The sequence below is a fragment of the Lutra lutra genome, chromosome 6 (assembly GCF_902655055.1).
Source record: "Lutra lutra chromosome 6, mLutLut1.2, whole genome shotgun sequence".
NCBI classification, from domain to species: Eukaryota; Metazoa; Chordata; class Mammalia; order Carnivora; family Mustelidae; genus Lutra; species Lutra lutra.
Window position 1 is genome coordinate 77,976,955 of NC_062283.1, and position 21,559 is coordinate 77,998,513.

Genomic DNA, 21,559 nt, shown 5'->3' on the forward strand with positions numbered 1-21,559 from the left:
AACACCTGAAGGTGAGAGGAGAAATCTGCATGGCTAGTAATAGAAAGTGTATTCTAGGCAGAGGGACAACCAGTGTAGAAGCCCAGATGTGGGCACAAGCCTGGCTGGCATAAGCAACAAGGAGTCTGGTGTGGCTGGAGCAGAGTAAGCCATGAAAGTGGCGGTCGCTGATGTCAGAATGGAAGGAGGTGGGTAGGTGGTATACAATGTCAAGACTTATGGGTCCTAATAGCTAAGTCCTTTGGCTTTTACTTTCAGTAAGATACAGAACCACTGGAGGATGTTGAACAGAGGAGAGATGTGATCTGATTTACATTTTTAAAGGATCACTCTGGCTGCTGTGTTAAGACTACATGGTAAAGGGAGTGGGAAGAAGCTGAAGGAGGAAGACTAGTTAGGTTACTGAATAATTCACATGAGAGGTGATGGTAGCTCAGTCAAGGTTGACAGTGGTGATGAGATCAGATTCTGGATGTACTTTAAATTTCCTGATGGATTGGATATGAAGAGTTAAGGGGGAGCATCAAATATGATCTCAAAATTTCTGTCCTCAGTAGATGGCAGAACAGAATTTTCCCTCAAGTAAGATGGTAGAAGGTTTGGGGAGGGGAAAAAGAGCTTTCCCCATAGCCTAGTTTCAGACATAATATCTGGTAGATACATGTGTGGGGTGGTTGAATTGGCAGTTTGTTCAGGGAAGAGGTCTATCCTAGAGATTTAAATTTGGGAGTCATTGGCATATATGTGCTCAAAGCCACAAACTATGCGAGATTACCAAGAGAGTGAGTTTAGCTGAAGGAAAGAATTACCAAATATGTGTATCTTTCTGTATGTCAGGGCGAGAGATAAGTGGGGAAGGGGAGGGAGAAGAGGAAAAGGCTTTACAAACCCTCAGTCTGTGTTCGACTGGAGCCCTGAAGCTTCTGAATTTAAATTAAAGTAAAACATCTGATCCCTTAAATTGTTTTACATACCATCACTACCTATTGGAAATAACTGTTAACATTTGTCGAGAGTTTTGTGCCAGGCTGCCAGGCTTCAGTTCTCAAAATAATATGTGCAGTAAGCATTGTTATTATCCTCATTTTATAGATGAAGAAACAGCCTTGACACAGAAAGATAAATACTTTAGCTCAAATCTTCACAGATCGTAAGCTGTAGAGTTGTCTGACTCCAGAGCACGCCTGAAGCAGGGCTGCTACCGGCCCACATGGTGCCCTGGTGAAATCAGAAAAACATTCCATTTTGCAAGTAAAATGTAGTTTGTGTCACAAGACCCAAATGACGGTTTCCCAGAGGAGCTAACTAGAGGACCAATAGGTAGCAGCTCTGTCTGTGTGTGCACACAACTGCCCAGGCTTTTGCTTGATCCCACACCACTACTTCAGACAAGTTTTAGTTTGTGTTGCTTCTCCCACTTCCATGATAGACAACGATATCAAATTCAAAGTTGGTGAATGGGAAACAAGTCTTTGAAAGTGCCAGGCAAGTGAGGGATCAATCACAGGTGTCACTAGGATTGTAGTCAGGACAGGTACAACTTGTGCAAATGTGCACTAATATGTAGGTGAATGAATGGTCTCTAGAGTGTGTGCATGTGGTCACACATACCAAATGTGGGTTCTTGTAGGAGTTAGCTCTTCACTGCTCCAGAACTCTTAGGCCTGCCTGTGACTTTATGTAAGGTAATGTTTATCTACAATGTAAATTAGCATATTCTTATTTATAGTGTTCTTCTACAGTGTGTGATCTGAAGAGTTCCATGCATGCAGCAACCTTATTCCTAATGATTCTTTTATTCATCAGACAACTGTTGAGGATCTACCTACATGCAAAGTGCTGTATGAGGCACTACAGTAGGTTCAAAGACACTCATTCTTTACCAAGGAACATGATTTCTAGTTAGAAATATATGCACGTAAATAGTATAGAATACAAAGCAGTAAGTTTTACAAGAGAAGTACTGAAAAACTACTCTGAATTCACAAGAGGAAGTACTTATTTCAGTTTGGTTAATTTTTAAAAAAAATGTCATGAAGTTGAGAGCAGTTGAGTGGTTTGGAAGGTGGATTTGGATGTGCAGAGATGGAAACAAAGATATTTCAGAAGGAACAGCGTGGATTTAAAAAGTCACATGGTGTCTGTAGTACAGTGCACAGGAATAGTGGATAGTTAGTAAGGCAAAATAACTTCTGAACCCTGCCTTGGATTCCCAACGGGGTACAAAGCTATTATAGTGGTCTCCCACACCACTGGCAAACTGCAAGATGAATGAAAAATGTCTTGAACACCTATGTACAACTACTTTAAAAATATATAAATGCTTTCAATTAATACAATAGAAATCATTCAAAAACAGGACTGAACTAGCAATAAGACTTTGTTGTTAGGTATTTTCTAAGTCAACAAATAACAAGGATACTATAATGAGGTAGTTTAAGAAATTTTTCAGTGTTAAAAAAAAGTTCTGTGTTCAAAAAGGCTGGTGGGTTCTGGAGTTAGACAAATATTTTTCTTAGTTTGTTTCTTCATCTCTGTAATGAGGATTGTAAAACCAACCTTGTTTGGTTGAGAAAATACATGGCATACTTTAGGTGTTCAGCAAATACCAAGTATTATAAAATGAAAAGCTGCGGTCAAATCAGAGTTCACCTCCAATACCAAGTTAACTGAGACTTTTTCTTTTGGGCGCGATAGTTACTTAAGGGTTTTTGAGTGACAACAGAGTCAAGGAGGGAAACCGGTTACTATAGTGGTTGAGGCGTGAAGCACGAGCAACGAATTCGTGGAATATTACAGACTATAAACTTAACGACTCCGCATTTACCTGTAATGTGAGATAAAGGGCACTATTTTGAACTAGCTAATGCTTTCAACAACAAAGAAAAGAGATATGAAGTTCAGCTTTGGATATTTTGAGCTTATGGACCTAAAACTGTCGTGGCTGAAAATGTACACACGAAACATCAAACATAATCTATGTTGAAAAGAATGCTCTAGAAATTGTGCTCATTCTCTATTAAAACCTATGAACGAAAAAAAAAACCACAAACTTTTTTTCTAACAACACAATACACTCCTGGGAGATACTAACTTGCAGCTTGAGAAAAGACCTCCAGCATACCCAACAGCTTCCACTTGGCCGGACACTAGGGCGCGCCGGTGATGTCACCGCGACGGTGCACGCTCCTACGTCTCGAAGGACGTGGTGCGTCATTACCAAGGAGACGCAGGGGGCGGAGCGACTTCCGTAAGCCCCCGCCAGCTCCTCCAGGTCGCGCCCACGTACGTACTCGCGCTTCCCCTTCCTGGCCTCTGGCTGTGAGGCGGGTCGCGTTGTCGCCCTTACTCTACTGTCAGACTGATCTGCGCATGCGTCCAAATCCCTGCCCTTCCCAGCGGCAGGCGGAGGGCGACACCTCCAGGTAAAAGTGAGGCGTTGCAGGAGGCGGACTAAGCCCGGGGCGAGTGGCGCGAGAGCAGTCAAGGTTCCTGTCCACCTTGAGGGGGCTAGGATGGCTGAGGAGTCGATGCGCGGTAGAGTCGAATCCGAGGCTGGTTTTGAGGCAGTGAAGCCTGAAGAATCTAAGGTGTCTTCACCGAAGACTGCCGATGTTGTCGCAACGTCATCGAAGGCGGAGGACTACAGTAGCAAGTGCGTGTTCTGCCGGATCGCGGCGAAGCAGGAACCCGGCACCGAGCTCCTGTACTGCGAGGTGGGCTGCGTGCGGACCGGGCGTGGGACGGGGCAGGGACGCAGGCCTCGCGCCGTGGCGGACCGTGGTGGGGTCGTGTCAGGCCCCCGGGAGGGAGACCTCGCAGGTGTGGACCGGAGTGGGGCAGGTGGGGTGTCCTGGTGTTAATGACGGATTTGCTTCTCGCGACTGGGGTCTGTCTCCAGCATTATTGTTGCTGTGCCGAGGGGGTGGGGAGCGGGGGGACAATGTAGCGATAAAGCCAGACACTTGGGCTTCTGTCTGCAGGTACGAGGTATTTGGCAGAAAATAGCATTTGTCGCCTGTTGTTATTGGAGGGATTCCTCCGCCCACCCCCTCATCCCCACCCCCTGCGCTTCTCGACGCTGCTTTTCAATTCTGCACACTCTAATTCTGCTACTGAGTAGAACTGGTAGAAAGGAGATGATGGTAATAGGGAAAAGCTTCGTTGAACTGACAGAAGTTAGGCGGGGGTGGAGCCGAGGTCAAACTATTTCTTAATGAGCCCCAGATTTCCACTGAAGGGTAAAGTTCGCACAGGCGTTGTCAGTTGGGATGTATGCACATTTTCAGAGCAGAGATTTTGCTCAGGTACTTGAAAACAGGTATCTGGAAATCATTTTCATCTGCTGGTTCTACTTGCCTTTAAAGAAACAGCCTTTGGAGAGGATCAGATCCAAAGATTCTGGGTTTTTTTTTAGTTGTTGTTAGTAATCATTAATTCATTTGTTAAAAGTGAATTGAATCTGTTCTAACCACCTAGTGTTGGAGACAAAGGTAAGAATTTATGGCTAGAGAGACGACTGAAGTGATAGACCTTGAAATCTGTGCTTGAATAGGGGAAGGAGTGAAGACAGGAAGCGGTTGATAGGGAGGGGGGTGAGTACATCAGTTGTCTGTAGAGAGGCCTCTGCTGAACTGAGCCAGAGTCAAGATTTCACCACATAAAAAATTATGCACACAGGGGCGCCTGGGTGGCTCACCTAAAGGTTAAAGCCTCTGGCTTTGGCTCAGGTCATGATCCCGGGGTCGTGGGATCGAGCCCGGCATTGGGCTCTCTGCTCAGCAGGGAGCCTGCTTCCCTTCCTTTCTCTCTTTCTCTGCCTGCCTCTCTGCCTACTTGTGATCTCTGTCTGTCAAAAAAAAAAAAAAAAAAAAATTATGCACATTGCAGTACCAATGTTGAGGAAAACTAGTAAAATTAGCTACTAATAATGTAAAAAGTTTTGTCTAAAAATAGTCATGGAGGGGGCACCTGGGTGGCCCAGTCCTTAAGTGTTTGCCTCTTGCTCGGATCTTGATCCCAAGGTTCTGGGATTGAGTCTTGCTTTGGGCTTCTTGGTCAGCTGGGAGTCTCCTTTCTCCCTCCTCTTCCCCTGGGCTCATGATCCATCTATCTATCTTTCTTTCTTTCTTTCTTTCTCTCTCTCTCTCTTTCTAATAAATAAATTATCTTAGGAAAAAAGTAAATTAATTTTTAAAAATAAAAAATAAGAACGGTCACCCGTAGGGGTTGGGATGGTCCAGAATTCTGTCGTGGTTTTTCCAGGCCAAAGGTCAGGATTTTTTCTCTATTAAGAACATTCTCAGAGTGAACTATGTGAAAAGCCTGGAACATTTTTATAGGGGAAATTAGACACATTAAATACGTTTAACTAACTTATACCCTACATAGGTGGCATAGGATGAATATATACAGTAGTCCATATAATACAGAACATAAGCAAGATGCACATGCTTGTACAACATGCCTCAAAAAGTTTCAGATCTTTTTTAAATTGAATCTAAGATGATTTCGTTTATAAGAGCTCAAAGATTTATCTTTTCAAAAAGAGAATCTAATCTTTAATTTGTGTATTTTGCATTATATATATAGTCTTCTTATATTCATTCATATATGTTTACTGTAAATATTTAGAAACTATTGGGTTTATATAAAGTAGGGTAGACTTATAATTAAGTCCAGAGGAGAAAATGTGATTTGGAATAATTGGAGTTACCAGCATCATGTGGGTTTAGTCCGGGAAATCTTTCTGGCAAAAGCTAGAGAAGACTCCTCACTCCATAAGCATCTGTATAGTGTATTTGTGCTGTATACTGCAGAGTTGAAACTAAGCTAATACTAGGCCATGCATTCTCAGAGAGGGATAAAAGTTGGTTTTGGGATGACAGTATCTTACTCTTTGTGTGTGAGGCAAAAGTAAACATAGTGGACATAAACAGATAAAGAGTATGTCTGTGGCATTAAAATATCATGAGAGTGGAACCGGGAAAAAGAGTCTTAAAAATGTCTTCCAAGCGGTGACAGTGAAAACATGGTTGAGAAATACCAGGCTCGATGTTTATTTTCACCTTGCTTGAGACCGCACAGAGGAAATACTAATTTAACTTTAATGTCCTCGCTCTTCTTTTTTTTTTTTTTAATTCTTTTTTTTTCTATTTTAAAGATTTTATTTATTTATTTGACAGACAAAGATCACAAGTAGGCAGAGAGGCAGGCAGAGAGAGAGGAGGAAGCAGGCTCCCTGCTGAGCAGAGAGCCAGATGCAGGGCTCCATCCCAGGACCCTGAAACCATGACCTGAGCCGAAAGCAGAGGCTTTAACCCACTGAGCCACCCAGGCGCCCCTGTCCTTGCTCTTCTTTAACCAGAGTTGCCCTCCACTTCAGATGGGGTGGTACTGAAATGTTCTTTCAAACGTTACTTACTTGCTTTAGATATCAGTGGGGTTAGTTGCAGAAAGAAAAACTCGCTATTTAAAGCAGAAATGGATTTAATATAGGGAGTTATTTGCCAAAAAAGTCATTGTAAGGGTTGAAGGAAAAGCCTTCAAGAATGACATCCAGGAGGTACATGGGTGGCTCAGTCTGTTAAGCATCTGCCTTTGGCTCAGGTCATGATCCCAGGGTCCTGGAATGAAGTACCGAACTGGGCTCCCTGCTCAGTGGGGAGCCTGCTTCTCTCTCTTCCTCTCCCTCTGCCTGCCACTCCACCCGTTTGTGCTCACCCTCTCCGTCAAAAAAAAAAAAAAAAAAAAAAAATATATATATATATATATATTTTTTTTTTAAGATTTTATTTATTTATTTGACAGAGAGAGATCACAAGTAGATGGGGAGACAGGCAGAGAGAGAGGGGGAAGCAGGCACCCTGCTGAGCAGAGAGCCTGATGCGGGACTCGATCCCAGGACCCTGAGATCATGACCTGAGCCGAAGGCAGCGAGGCAGCGGCTTAATCCACTGAGCCACCAGGCGCCCCAATAAAAAAAAAAAAATATATATATATATATATATATATATATATATATATTTTTTTTTTTTTTTTTTTTTTTTTTTTGACAGAGAGATCACAAGCAGGCAGAGAGGCAGGCAGAGAGAGAGGAGGAAGCAGGCTCCCCGAGAGAGCAGAGAGCCCGATGCGGGGCTCGATCCCAGGACTCCGAGACCATGACCTGAGCCGAAGGCAACGGCTCAACCCACTGAGCCACCCAGACGCCCCTAAAAATATATTTTTAATTTTATTTTATTATTTTTTAGAGAGAGAGAAGGAGAGCCACGCACAGGCACATGCATGTGGGACTTGATCCCAGGACCCTGGGATCATGACCTGAGCTGAAAGCAGATGCTCAACCACTGAACCACCCAGGTGTCCTTAAATAAAAATCTAAAAATAAATAAATTAATTAATTAAATAAATGACATCCAGAACAGCACTTGCATGGTGAGGACCCATTTCCTCTGCCACAGCCAGGAAGTTAGGAGTCAGGTGACTGCCATTGGAACTTAGACTTCAGGAAGATGTCTCTGTAGATGTGACTCAGAGTTGAGGAAACAGTGTGACTGCCACTGTTGAGGAATTTGAGGTTGGATTCTGCTTTGTTGTTCAGGCTGTTTCACCTATTGTAGGATGTTTCCCATTTCTGACCTCTGGGCGCTAAATGCTTGCAGCACCTACATATTTCTACTTTGACAAATAACAGGTTCAGAGCTACACTGTACCTCCTGGGTCTGCACTGGTAGGTCATGGCACCAGAAAAGTGGGTGTCTCATGTCTGTCTCTTGACTAGCAGTTGACCAGACATTGGAATGGGGGCGGGGAGAAAGAAAAAATAATCTCGGTATCCTTAGAGCTGAGCATGTTTGCCTGGTGGAACTAGCGGAAGCTGCAGAAAGATGGCTTTTTCTCAGGTTACCTTGTCAAAGCACTGAAGTCTGAAGTACATCTATTTTGCAAGATCTAAATTCCATCTGGGGTTTTAGCTTTTTAAATTTCTGCAGTACTAAAGACACAGAAGTATTTGGAATGGGGGTTGAGTGCCCATCCACCCTTTTTAACCATAGTTTATCATATTTAATAGATGCTAAGCCAAGATGCTTGGATTCAGTGCTGATAATGAAGATGGACTAGCTGTTGTCTAATCCATGCATTCTCAAAAGGGGTAAAAATTGATGTTCTTGTCTGGGGCAGGAGCAGGGGCAAAAAAAAGTTTATTATATATATATAAAATGTATGTATAGCACTTAGGATAGAAATACATGTACAATTTGGCTGTGGTATTAAAATATCCAGGGGGAGGGCAGCCATTAGGGGGAAAAAAATCTAAAAAGTTGGGGCGCCTGGGTGGCTCAGTGGGTTAAGCCACTGCCTTCAGCTCAGGTCATGATCTCAGGGTCCTGGGATCGAGTCCCACATCGGGCTCTCTGCTCAGTGGGGAGCCTGCTTCCCTCTCTCTCTCTGCCTGCCTCTCTACTTGTGATCTCTCTCTGTCAAATAAATAAATAAAATCTTTAAAAAAAAAAAAATCTAAAAAGTTTTCTTAGGGGGATGGTAATGAAAAAAGACTGAGAAACACTGTTAAAATCAAACAGTGGCCATGATTCCAACTTTAAGAATGTATTTTGGGGACACCTGGGTGGCTCAGTGGGTTAAGCCTCTGCCTTGGGCTCAGGTCATGATCTCAGGATCCTGGGATCGAGCCCTGCATAGGGCTCCCTCTCTCTCTCGGCCTGCTGCTCTGCCTACTTGTGATCTCTCTCTCTGTCAAATAAATAAATAAAATCTTTAAAAAAAATGTATTTTGGAGGACAGACTGAAAGATCTTGGAAAGTAGTAAAAACTATAATGACACCATTTTTTTTTAAAGGAGCAGAGAAGGAAGCATTGGTAGCTTTATTTTTCTATTTAAGCATCTTTTTTTTTTTTAAGATTTTATTTATTTATTTGACAGAGAGAGAGAGATCACAAGTAGGCAGAAAGGCAGGCAGAGAGAGAGGGGGAAGCAGGCTCCCCGCTGAGCAGAGAGCCCCATGCGGGGCTCCATCCCAGGACCCTGAGATCATGACCTGAGCCGAAGGCAGAGGCTTAACCCACTGAGCCACCCAGGCGCCCCTAAGCATCTTTTATTTATTAAGCAATCTTTCAAGTTTCAAGTGAATATGTTATTCACTTGCAGTTCAAGGATAACTATGGCATGTTCACACTTGAGAAGCTTGCTTCTGATCTGCATTGAAAGCATAAATGAAAAGTTTTCATTTAGTGAAAAGTTTTCAATTAGTTGTCATTAGGGATGGGTAGTCAAAATTCTGTGTTTTAAAGTAACTTGTAATATCTTTTCTTCGGGGGTGCCTGGGTAGTTTACTTGGTTAAGCATCTGCCTTCAGCTCAGGTCATGGTCCCTGGATCCTGAGAGCTCCCCTGCTTGGGCTCCTTGCTCCGAGGAGAAATCTGCTTCTCCCTCTCCTTCTGCCCGTCCCCCCCCCCAACTCGTGCGCTCGCTCTCTCATGCGCTCTAGTTCTGTCTCTCTCAAATAAATAAAATATTAAAAAAAAGAAATGTCTTTTCTTTATGTAGTTATATTATAAACGTGACAGATAGTTTCTTTTTGTTTTTTTTTTTTTTCATTTCTGTTTGTTTTCAATTCATAGGGATTATTTTGAAGTCCAAAAGAGTATTAAATATTCATGTTTTTAACGTCAGAATTGTAAAGCTAAGTACATTTGGAAAAGTCTAGCATCCATTCTCTTATCTTTACCCTGTTCCTCTTCCCTCACAAGAAACTGAAAAATATATTTTTAGTTTATCCTTCCATTGTGAGAATTTGTATGTGTATGTTTATATTTGTACTCCCTTTTTTTATATAAAAGATGGCCTTACCACACTCTCCTGCTCCTTAATTTTTTTTAACTTCAAAGTACATTTCAGAAATGATTTTTACGTATATAAAGATCTTCATTCCTACATTTTATAGCTACATAGTACTTCATTGTATGTATTTGCTATAATTTATTCAGCTAGTCTCCTAGTTGAATTTTGGACCTTTGGGTTATTTTCATTTTTTTGCTATTACAAATCATGCTGCAAAGGATAGCTTTGTACATGTATCATTTCATATTTTTTGTTGTCGTATCATTGGAATAGGAGAAAGTCTGTCTTAAAATAAAGAGTCTAAATAAGGCTAGTTCAGTAGTAGCAACAGGAAAGAGAGTAACATCAGAGGGCCAATTTCAATGTTTTAGAAAGCTTAATGAAAATCTAATTCAATCATTGATTGCATTGGCTGACTAAAATGCATAGGTTTTTCTTCACCTGTTTTGCCTCCACCCAACCTTCCTTCTAGCAGCTACCGGTTTGTTCTTAGTATAATACCCTCTCATTCCATCTGTGTTGTTACCAATGGCAAGATCTCATCCTTTTTTATGAATGAGTAATATTTCATTGTATATGTACATCGTATCTCCTTTATTCATTCATCTATTGATGGATTCCTAGGTTGCTTTCATGTCTTGGCTATTAGAAATAATGCTTCAATAAACATAGGAGTGCATACATCTTTTGGAATTAGTATTTCCATTTTCTTTGGGTAAATAAATACACAGTAGTGGGACTAGGGATCATAGGGTATTTCTGTTTTTAATTTTTGAGGAATCTCCATACTGTTTTCCGTAGTGGCTGCACCAGTTTGCATTCCCATCAGCAGTGCCCAGGGGTTCCCTTTTCTCCACATACATGCCAACACATATTTCCTGTCCTTTTAATACTAACATTGGACTGGTGTGAAGTTTCATCTCATTGTGGTTTTGATTTGGATTTCTCTGTTGATGAGTGGTGTTGAGCATCTTTTCATGTGTGGTTTAGCCATTGAAAAAATTTTTATATAGGATATTGAATAAGGATATTTAGGGAATATTGATTTTTCTTTTGGAAAAGCTTGAAACTCAAGTGTCAGTAGGTTGAAAGACTCCCTTTTTCATTTCTTTTCTTTTTTCCTCTCATAACTATGTGGAGTATGTAAATCAGAAAACTAATATAATGCATTGGACACTTAGTGCACTATACAGGAGTTTGTTTTCGCATTTCATGGGCTTTTTATTTATTTATTTATTTATTATTATTTTTTAAAAAGATTTTATTTATTTAACAGAGGGAGAGATCACAAGTAGTCAGAGAAGCAGGCAGAGAGGAGGAAGCAGGCTCCCCGCTGAGTGCAGAGCCCAATGTGGGGCTCAATCCCAGGACCCTGAGATCATGACCCGAGCTGAAGGCAGAGGCTTAACCCACTGAGCCACTCAGGCGCCCCCAAGGGCTTTTTAATGCTATAAACAGAACAAAAAAGTATTTGTGTATAAGTGCTGTAAAAAATGTATAGAAAGGCAACCTCTGGATATATGGATGCTAGATTATTTTCCTGTTTTAATTGTGGAATGTGCCACTTTGGAAAAAATTAAATGTAAAAAAAACAACTTATCAAATTTGCTATGTTTCTGTAGTCAAACCTTTAAAAGTACATATTAAGAAAAACCCTTAGGTAGAGATGGAGAAATATATAAAGAAAGTTAAAAAAACCTTGGGATTTTTGGTAATGAAGTTTTTTTTGTTTTGTTTTGCTTTGTTTTAAAGATTTATTTATATGAGGGGGTGCCTGGGTGGCTCAGTGGGTTAAAGCCTCTGCCTTCAGCTCAGGTCATGATCTCAGGGTTCTGGGATCGAGCCCCACATTGGGCTCTCTGCTCAGCGGGGAGCCTGTTTCCCCCTCTGTCTCTGCCTACTTGTGTTCTCTTTCTCTCTGTCAAATAAATAAAATCTTTTTTGATTTATTTGTATGAGAGAGCATGAGTGGGAGGGACAGAGGAAGAGGTAGAGAGAATCTCAAGCAGACTTCCCCCTCCTCGCCCTGGGAATGAAATGGACATGGGGCTCGATCTCACAACCCTGAGATCATGATTCTGAGATTACAATCTGAGCAAAACGAGGAGTGGGACACTTAACCCACTGAGCCACCCAGGCACCCTTTTGGTAATGAAGTCTTATTGAAGGTCACTGATAATTGTTTTCCTGAAATTAGCTTTATATAAGTCTTCAACATTGCTTTATATAAGGCTTCAACATTGCTCATTGCTAACTAATGAGCATCTCATGAAGAATGCTAAAGCATGTCTTTATAAACTTAATGCCCAGCTGGGATTAGTTGTATAACATAAGTACCATTTCCCTATCAGACTGAGATTTATGGTGTGTAAGACATGCCAGAAATTCTTTTTAAAATTAGGAAAATAGGAAATTCTTTTTAAATATTCTTTTTTAAATTATTTTTTTAAAAATTCACTGACAAATGATGTTTTTTCCTTCAGAATGAAGACCTAGTTTGCTTCAAAGATATCAGACCAGCAGCACCTCATCATTATCTTGTGGTGCCAAAGAAGCATCTTGGAAACTGTAGAGAGCTAAAGAAAGATCATATAGAACTGGGTAAGATGAGGATAGTATTTTTCATGGTTATATCATCCTGAATTGGCATGAGTGATAGTAGTGACAGTGACAATAAAAAGAAACAACCTAGCCAGGTGTTAACGAAAGAGGAGCATTATGACTTTGTGAAACTTCTATTATGAAAAATTTCAAATATGTACAAAAATACAGAAAATAGTTTTATCTCCATGTGGTCATCACCCAAGTACCACTTTTATTAGCTTGTGGCCGGTCTTTTTCATCTATTAACCTTCTCCCACAGTGGATTTAAAGTGAATTCTAAACATCATGTTATTTAATCTTTAAAATCTCTAAAAGATAATGCCTCTTTATGTTTTAAAATGATGGCTTTCCTTGACTCTGAAAATGGAAGGTGCTATCAAAAATGAGACCATATTGGTACCTGTCTTGTAAGTTGCTTGTGTAGAGGTACTAACACCAAAGTTTAGTGATGAGATTTAAGCAATGACTTTTTAGCTTCTGAAAAGAAGAGTTTGAATCATGTCTCTTAGGATTATCCTATATTTTCCTACTCATGATTTCTGTGACTTACCAGTTATCATTTCCTAAGACATTTCTTAGTTCACATCATATCTGCTTTCATAGCCTTTGTCTCCAGGGCCTGGGATTAGTTTGGTTAATAATTTAAATAGCTGGGGTGCCTGAGTGGCTCAGTGGTTTAAGCCTCTGCATTCAGCTCAGCTCATGGTCTCAGGGTCCTGGGATCTAGCCCCGCATCAGACTCTGCTCTGTGAGGAGCCTGCCTCCCCCTCTCTCTCTGCCTTCCTCTCTGTCTACTTGTGATCTCTGTCTGAGGAGGATTTACTGAGACGTTATATTTGTCTGTCAAATAAATTTAAAAAAATAATTTAAGTAGCTGACAAGGTAGATAGATTGGGCCAGATATTTTGGAGATGAGTAAGAAATTCTTTGATGGAAAACTTTGATGTGTAGTTCATTTAGTATTTAGACTATTGAATTACCAGTTTTTCAAGTGTTTCTTTTCAATATTGCAAAATTTCTTAGTCATCTGTACTTCTATGAGTACATTTCATATTTATTCCAGCAGATAAAGGCCAATATTTTTGCAATATTTAGTATCAAGCAGCAGCCATCATGCCTTAAGTATTTCCTTTTTATGTTTTTTAAGGAGGGAGAAATATGTTTGTGCTTGGTTTTCTTTTTCTAGCATTCTACTTTACTGAAAGTTTTTATAACTGTTGCAAATAAAATGTTAACCAATTTTGAAGCAGCATGGTGGGTATTTGGGATTTCATTATACTGTTCTTTCTGATCTTGTTTGTATTTTAATATTTCTGTAATAAGCTTAAAGTTTCTTGCAATTAGTATTTATATACAATCTATGAAGTTGGCAAAATAATAAGAATGTGGAAGAGCTCAGTAACACCCTCAAGCATTGTGATCATAATTGATATTTTTAGAACTCCACCCAACTATAAAATTCACATTTTGTTAAGAGCACATGTTCAGGGGCGCCTGGGTGGCTCAGTGGGTTAAGCCGCTGCCTTCGGCTCAGGTCATGATCTCAGGGTCCTGGGATCGAGCCCCGCATCGGGCTCTCTGCTCAGCAGGGAGCCTGCTTCCTCCTCTCTCTCTGCCTGCCTCTCTGCCTGCTTGTGATCTCTGTCTGTCAAATAAATAAATAAAATCTTTAAAAAAAAAAAAAAAGAGCACATGTTCACCAAGATAGCCCATATTCTTGGCAATAAAGTAAGTCTAAATACATTTCAAATTATTGAAATCTTGTAACATATGTTCTCTGATGACAATGGAAATAAAGTAGAAAAATAATAAAACCTGTAAATGTACTAAATATATTTAAATTAACACACTTTTTAATAATTTCCAAATAAATATAGACAACAATATATAATTGATAGCAAAAATACAACATATCAAGATTTGTGTAATGTAGCCAAAGCAATACCTATGGGGAAATTTATAGCTGTATATGTTTATGTCAGAAGAGGATGTTTAAAACCAACGACCTAAGTTTCTACTTTAGGATGCTAGAAATAGGCAAGCGAATCAGACCAAAATAAGTATAAAGAAAGAAATAATAGAGTAGATAATGGTGAGATACAAAGGAACAGTAGGTTTTGCTTCATGTATTTTGAATCTGACTTTAAGTGAATCCATAATTACGATTGTCATGTCTTCTCAGTGAATTGATCCTTTTTATCATTGTAAAATGTCCCTCTTTATCTCTGGAAATACTTTTTGAGTCTATTTTGTAGGACATGAATTTAACTACTATAACTTTCTTGTTACTTGCTGTCCACATCGGGTATCTTTTTCTATACTTTCAACCAAAGTGAATATTAATATTTAAAGACTTGAAGATTGCAATATAGTTGTATCTTACTTATTTGTTATTATTTTTTAAATGTAGTGTGAAAATCTCTGGTGTTTAATTGAATTGTTTAATTCATAACCCTTTAATGTAACTATTGATGCAGTTTGATTTAGGTGTTCTATCTTGCGATTTGTTTTCTGTTTGTCCCATTTTTTGTTGTTATTGCTCTGTTTCTTTCCTGCCTTCTTGTGGTTGATCAAATATATTTTTTGTTATTCTACTTTATTTCTTGCCTTTTTATGTATGCCTCTTCAAATTTTTTAAATGGTTGCTCTAGAGATATTAAAATACTAGTGTAATTATCATAGCCTCATTAGAGTTCACATTGTATCAATTCATGAAAAATGTGATAAACTTTGGTACACTTTGTGTTATTGTCATGTATATTATATCTACATACTTTATAATATCTTGGTATTGTTAAAATTATTGCATTAAGCAATCATATGTCTTTTATTAAATTTTTATTTATTTTTTTAAAGATTTCATTTATTTATTTGACAAGAGAGAAAGAGAGACAGTGAGAGAGGGAATACAAGCAGGGGGAGTGGGAGAAGGAGAAGCAGGCTTCCTGCTGAGCAAGGAGCCCTATGCGGGGTTCCATACCAGGACCCTGGGATCATGACATGAGCTGAAGCCAGATGCTTAATGACTGAGCCACCCAGGCGCCCCAGTCATATATCTTTTAAAGAAATTAAGAGGGCGCCTGGGTGGCTCAGTGGGTTAAGCCTCTGCCTTCAGCTCAGGTCTTGATCTCAGGGTCCTGGGATCTAGTCCCACATCAGGCTCTCTGCTCAGCAGGGCGCTTGCTTCTCCCCCATCTCTCTCTGCCTGCCTCTCTGCCTACTTGTGATCTCTCTATGTAAAATAAATAAATAAAATCTTAATAAATAAATAAAATCTTAAAAAAAATTAAGAGAAAATATTTCTTCCATGTCTGGGATCTTGGGAATATTTTAAAAGAAAACAAGATACAGTCTTGCTTGAAGTAATGAGTTGTTTTTTTTTTTAGACCATATGGTACTGACTTTGTCATGGAAGTCTGTCATCCTCCTTGCTCAAGCCTGATTTAGAGACCTAAACATTTGCAACAATTTTATGAACTTCTTTTATAACAACCATCGTCTATAGATTCTCTCATTTCTTCCCCCTTACAAATACTTGGTTGCACCATTTGGAAACAAAAGAGATCTCAGGTTTGCCATTGTGCTCAGGAGATTGCAGGTTACCAAATATTTTCTCATCTGGAAACGCATTCCTATTCGAAGGCCATACAGCACCAAGATAATAAAGATGCTAAGGCAGATAGAGTTCAGAAGCCAAAACAAATATATGAACATTTAGCTAGTCAGAGGTAGGCTGACATAAAGGACTATCATATCCTTAATTTGGGCTGAAAGACAAATTCAGTTTTCCTGTCTGCCTTTTTGATTCAAACATGTTTTTGTTTCTTACTTGGTCTCCTTATGATTAGAATTAGACCTCAATAGGATCAGACGTCCTAAGTAGTCACTTGTTAGTACTCTTCAGCAGCTCTTCAAAGTCAGCCTGCACACTGTACTTTGTGATAGCTTCAACCTTCATGTCCGTGTGGACGAGCAAACTTCTCAGTAACTTAGAACTATTAAACAGGTCTTTAAGTGTTTACCCACTGAACATGACTTTTGATTAGAAAACTTAAAATTAATTACAATTTAGTAATGTCTTCTCTGGTATAATGTAGTTTCTTTCATGTTTTTTAGTTGAGAGCATGGTGACTGTTGGGAAAACTATTCTTGAAAGGAATAATTTCACTGACTTCAAAAATGTGAGGTATGTATACTTCCACATAGAAACCAATATATGTAGTTGGTTTTCTGAAATGTTGTTCCCTCCTGGAAAATGGGGAGGTGGCTTAAGTACAGTTTTCTTGAAAGTGAGCATACATTGTTCATTGGTAGTATAAATTTAATAAATAAAACTTCTTCCTCTCATATCTCAACATCTAATAATCACCACTTGGAGTTTGGGCAGACAAGTCTATTTAAGCAGTGGGTAGGTAACATAGTTACAAGTCCACCTTTCTTTGTTCGGTATGTCTATTTGTATAAAAACTGTATGTAAATTGAATTTCTTTCTTTAGAAAATATTTTATTTTATGTGATTGAAAAATATTATACTTCTAGTGTGAAATTAACTTGAATTTGTTGCCTGCTGAGCTGATCTCTGGCATTCACCAAAATTTGAGCAAAAAGCATATAATGTTCAATGTGGCAGTTATTTAACTTAATCTAAGTAGTGTGTTTTCCTTTTTAAAAGACTTTGGACTTTGTCCTGTGTGACCAGTGGTTAGATTTTGGTTAGATTTACTTCTAACATCTGACCTGGAATTTATTTTTATTTTTATTTTTATTTTTATTTATTTATTTATTTATTTTTTGACCTGGAATTTAAAGAGACCTGAGCTCTAACGCTTTCCATGCTACTTGTTGTGTACTGGGCTCATACTGGCTATGATACTTGAGGCATTTATGCTCTCCAAGATAATACCTATTCTGCCTACATACAGATTCAAATAAGATTGTGTGTGTGAAAATCCTCTGAAAACTATGAAGCACTATTCAAGTGTAAGGGACAGATGGTATTTGAGACCCTTTGGCCAAAAGCAATATATTCCCTTCCCTGTCAGAGGAGTGTTTAGTAGAAGAATGAACATTGGACCAAGAGTCTCAATCCTTGCTCTATTACCGCCTGACTTTGTGACCTTGAGAAGTCTCCTACTTTTTGGATCTTGGCTTTCCCATCTTTGAAATGAAAGGGTTGAATGAACCTTTGAATTGCTTCTAGCTTTTAGGTTACTTGATTCTACATTACCTGACTCCTGTTTCCCAGAAGGAAAACTCAGCCTCTTTTTCCTATAGTGGGGAAAGCTTTTCAATATGTGTTGTGTTTCTGACTCTCCATTATCAGTCCTGTGTTGCTGCAATAGACCACATCTCCTATGCCCTCTTACACTCCCTTTCACTGTAGTCTTTTCTTTTTTTTTTAAAATTGAGACTCACTTACAGTTTGAGGGGGCAAATATTTCCAGGCTTTTGGCTTGAATTATTGTTACATGTGTGCCTTGCTCCACTCAGAATTTCTAAGTGGATTTGTAAAATTGTAAACCGATTTTTAAGATCTAGAATCATATTTTAAAAATTCCTTAGTAGAAATTTGTTAGTAGTCAAAGGAATTCTCTTATAAATGTTTTTATAAAGCAGATGATTATGAATAACTATCATTTTACTTATTTTCAGTATTAAGCACGAAATATGAGTGATGATAATGTTTTTTAAATAATGATATAAATAATCTCACTACTGGAAGATGGGTTGATGAGGAAATGACTACTTTATTAAAGGAGAAGGCACACCATCTACTGGCTATGTCTTGGAATAAAGAAACCCTTCTACTTGAGTGTCATGTAATCTTTTTTTTAAAGAAAAAGGTGGAATTTATGCCAAACATAGTACACAGCAAACAACTTTATGCCTCAGCTATACAGTCGAAAAGTTAAAGATCTCAGAAGTGCCCTGTAACTTTTTTTAAAAGATACATTGCAGAGCCATATCTTAGGAGAATTAAAGGTTAAAATTAATAAGGACTGAGATGATAAAACATAATGCCAACTCAGAATTATTAAAAGATTTTCCAAGATGTTATATGCTCTTAAGCCCTTCCTTGATGAAGAGTTTGTTACTGTGAACTTCAGCACAGAAAGACAAGGAAGTGTGTACATACTCAGAAGGATATAAAGCAGTAAAAGTGATGATTGAGTGGCAATCTGTCTACCCTAGGTAACCTATTTTGAGTATCTTTAATATTTATGTGTTTTAGCATGAAAAAATAGCTTTAAACTATTGTAGAACTGACTAGTCAACTCTCTTACCTTTCTGTTTTAGAATGGGTTTCCACATGCCGCCGTTTTGTTCCATCTCCCACTTGCACCTTCATGTGCTGGCACCTGTTGATCAACTTGGCTTCTTATCAAAATTGGTTTATAGAGTGAATTCCTATTGGTTTATCACAGTAAGTGTTATTATTTAGTAGCAGTATATAAAAATATTTACAATAGTTGTCCTTTTGGTGTAGTTCTTCTTTTCTTGGCAACAGTAGGCACTTAACAGCTTTCGTAGGTTTGATCCTCTCCTTTAATGTCCTGCTTGCACGTACTCAAAGTAGTATTTTTAATATAGGGGATTTTCCAGGTTATCAGATCTGTAGGAAGAGAAGTTACAGTAAAGTCTTTCCATTGCAAGCAGAGGATATGATATAGAAGAGCCGGGGCATTAGCATTTCAGAACCCAGAGTCCAATCTGCATTGAAATTGTGGCTCCATCAGTTACTTGAGGACCCATTTGCAAGTTACTTAAATGTTTTCAGACCCAAGTTCTTTATCTATTACCTGCCTATAAAGAATACTGCCCAGCTATAGGGTAGATAAGAGGATTGATAAAATAATTTTTATTAAAGCAGTTAAAACTGTACCTTGCAAATAGTAAGTACTAGTAAATATCACCTGTTGCCTCTGTTATCATCACCAACATTATTGTAGAAATTGAATTTCTGTAATTTTCTAGTTTAGAAAAGGGCTTCCCTGGTAGCCTCAACTGTCAGATCTGAGGTTGAAGCCATTGAACCTAAAATATTGCAGAATTCTGCTTTGCTAGGGCAAAAGTAGAATCGAATTCAAGCTGATTACAGACCTGTTCCCTGACAGTGAAGCCTTAGTTATTAAGTGACTGTCCTTCCAGAGCCACTTGACTAATAATTTACCAGTAACTATGTATCTGTGATGGTAAGGAGACCTGTAGTTGCTACATTTAAGTAATCACTGAATTACAAATTGAATAATTGCTGTTAATGCATATTATTATTATTATTATAGTCATGGTACCCAAGAAATTAAAAAGCATGATTTCTAGAAACTTCATGTTTCAAACTTTTATCCCTCTTTTCAACTTGTCCAGATGATTTTATTTAATTTAAAAATAATTTAAGATATTTATGTGTGTGTGTGTGTGTGTGTGTGTCTGAAATAAAAATTAATAGACTATTCGATAGGGCAGTTGGTGTGGTCTCTTTAAAAATTCAGTGTGATTAAAAAAGGGATTTTTTTTCCTTATTTGTATTTCTAAGTTTCTTTTATAATTTCTAAGTATGCTTTTATAATAAAGTAACTAAAAATACATTTTTTGTAATGTTTTTAACTATATTTCCTTGCATGACTTTTTAGCTAGAAAAAAACGAATGAACAAAGTTGTAAGATCTGTTATTGGTTCATTCTATGGATCTGAAATCTCCTTAGATTTGTCAGCATATATTATGAGACTTTGAAAAAAATCAAGATAAAGACATTAAGATTTATTTTAAAATCTCTTTTATAATGTTTCAGATACATAAGACGTTTGAAAAAAGTATTTGAAATAATGATAACTAACAGACTTTGGCTTACTTTTTAATTTTTTAAGTATATTTTATTTTTTTAGAGCACTTTTAGGCTCACATCCAGATTGACTGGAAATGTACAGAGAGTTCCCATATACTCTCTGTCCCCCAAATACTCACAGTTTCCCACTATAGACATCCTACACCACAGTGATATATTTGTTATAATCCATGAAATTATAGTTACACATCATTTTTACCCAAAGTTCATGATTTACACTAGGGTTTATTCTTGGTGTTCTGTATTTTATGGGTTTGGACAAATGTGTAGTAACATGTATCCAACATTATGGTATAATAAAATTCTCTGTACTTTACCTATTCATTTCTCCCTCTCCCTTAATTGCTGGTAAACCCGATCTCTTTAGTGCCTTCATAATTTTGCCTTTTCCAGAATGACATATGTTTGGAACAATACAGTATTTAGCCTTTTCAGATAGGCTACTTTCACTTAGTAATATGTATTTAAGGTTCCTCCACATCTAGTTTACTTTGTAAAATGTTAGTATTATATTTATTTTCCTTTTCTTATTGAAGCTTTTTAACAAAGAGGATAAAAATCTGCCAGTGTATATACAATGTGGAATGCCTTTACTGTACTTTATAAGACTACTGAGAAATTTTTTATAAGATATATTTGGGAACAGTGTATGTAATATCCAGCTCTTCTGCTGTGACTTTTTATAATATGGGTGCCAGTAGAATTATTTCATGTAGGTTATAATAACCAGGATTTAAAAATATGTTGTTTTTTTCAAAATTACAGGCTGACTGTTTGATTGAAAAACTAAGAATATGAAAATGTCAACAGTGGAAGATTTTCCTAATCTTGGCTCAACATAAACTAATATTTTCGTTCTTTTGAAGTCTAATTACAATTGTAAGGTTCATTGGGTTTTATGAGAGGCTATTACTGGCTAGCCTTAAATCTTTTCTGAATGTCTGTTTCCTGAGATATGTGATACAATTCCATGGATACTTTGTCATTGACTTCTTTATTTTAATGATTACTTGTTTAAGGTATAAAATACTATAGATAAAATCCCATTAAAACATCCTGTGGGGTGCCTGGGTGGCTCAGTGGGTTGGGCCGCTGCCTTCGGCTCAGGTCATGATCCCAGGTCCTGGGTTCAAGCCCCACGTCGGGCTTTCTGCTCAGCAGGGAGCCTGCTTCTTCCTCTCTCTCTGCCTGCCTCTCTGCCTACTTGTGATTTCTCTCTGTCAAATAAATAAATAAAAACTTTAAAAAA

The 21,559-nt window shown here is 38.3% G+C and overlaps 1 protein-coding gene across 2 annotated transcripts; it reads left to right on the plus strand.

Annotated features, from left to right (window-relative positions):
• The first annotated feature begins 3,298 nt into the window (after window positions 1–3,298).
• Window positions 3,299–21,181, plus strand: HINT3 (histidine triad nucleotide binding protein 3). Of its 2 annotated transcripts, none has more exons than XM_047733251.1 (5): window positions 3,299–3,822; window positions 12,346–12,463; window positions 16,583–16,652; window positions 18,764–18,890; window positions 21,076–21,181. In XM_047733251.1, the coding sequence occupies exons 1-5, from the start codon at window positions 3,613–3,615 to the stop codon at window positions 21,106–21,108; spliced, it is 558 nt and encodes a 185-aa protein (XP_047589207.1). In that variant the 5' UTR covers window positions 3,299–3,612; the 3' UTR covers window positions 21,109–21,181. The 2 variants fall into 2 exon arrangements, with proteins under 2 accessions (XP_047589207.1, XP_047589208.1); XM_047733252.1 differs by having other exon boundaries at window positions 3,317–3,716.
• Window positions 21,182–21,559: the final 378 nt, after the last annotated feature.

Bases quoted from the DNA above. Each gene is read 5' to 3' on its own strand.
- HINT3 (XM_047733251.1), top strand. From the start codon at position 3,613: ATGTTGTCGCAACGTCATCGAAGGCGGAGGACTACAGTAGCAAGTGCG. The intron at 12,464-16,582 runs GTAAGATGAGGA...CATGTTTTTTAG, and splicing joins GAAAGATCATATAGAACTGG to TTGAGAGCATGGTGACTGTT. The intron at 18,891-21,075 runs GTAAGTGTTATT...TCAAAATTACAG, and splicing joins ATTCCTATTGGTTTATCACA to GCTGACTGTTTGATTGAAAA.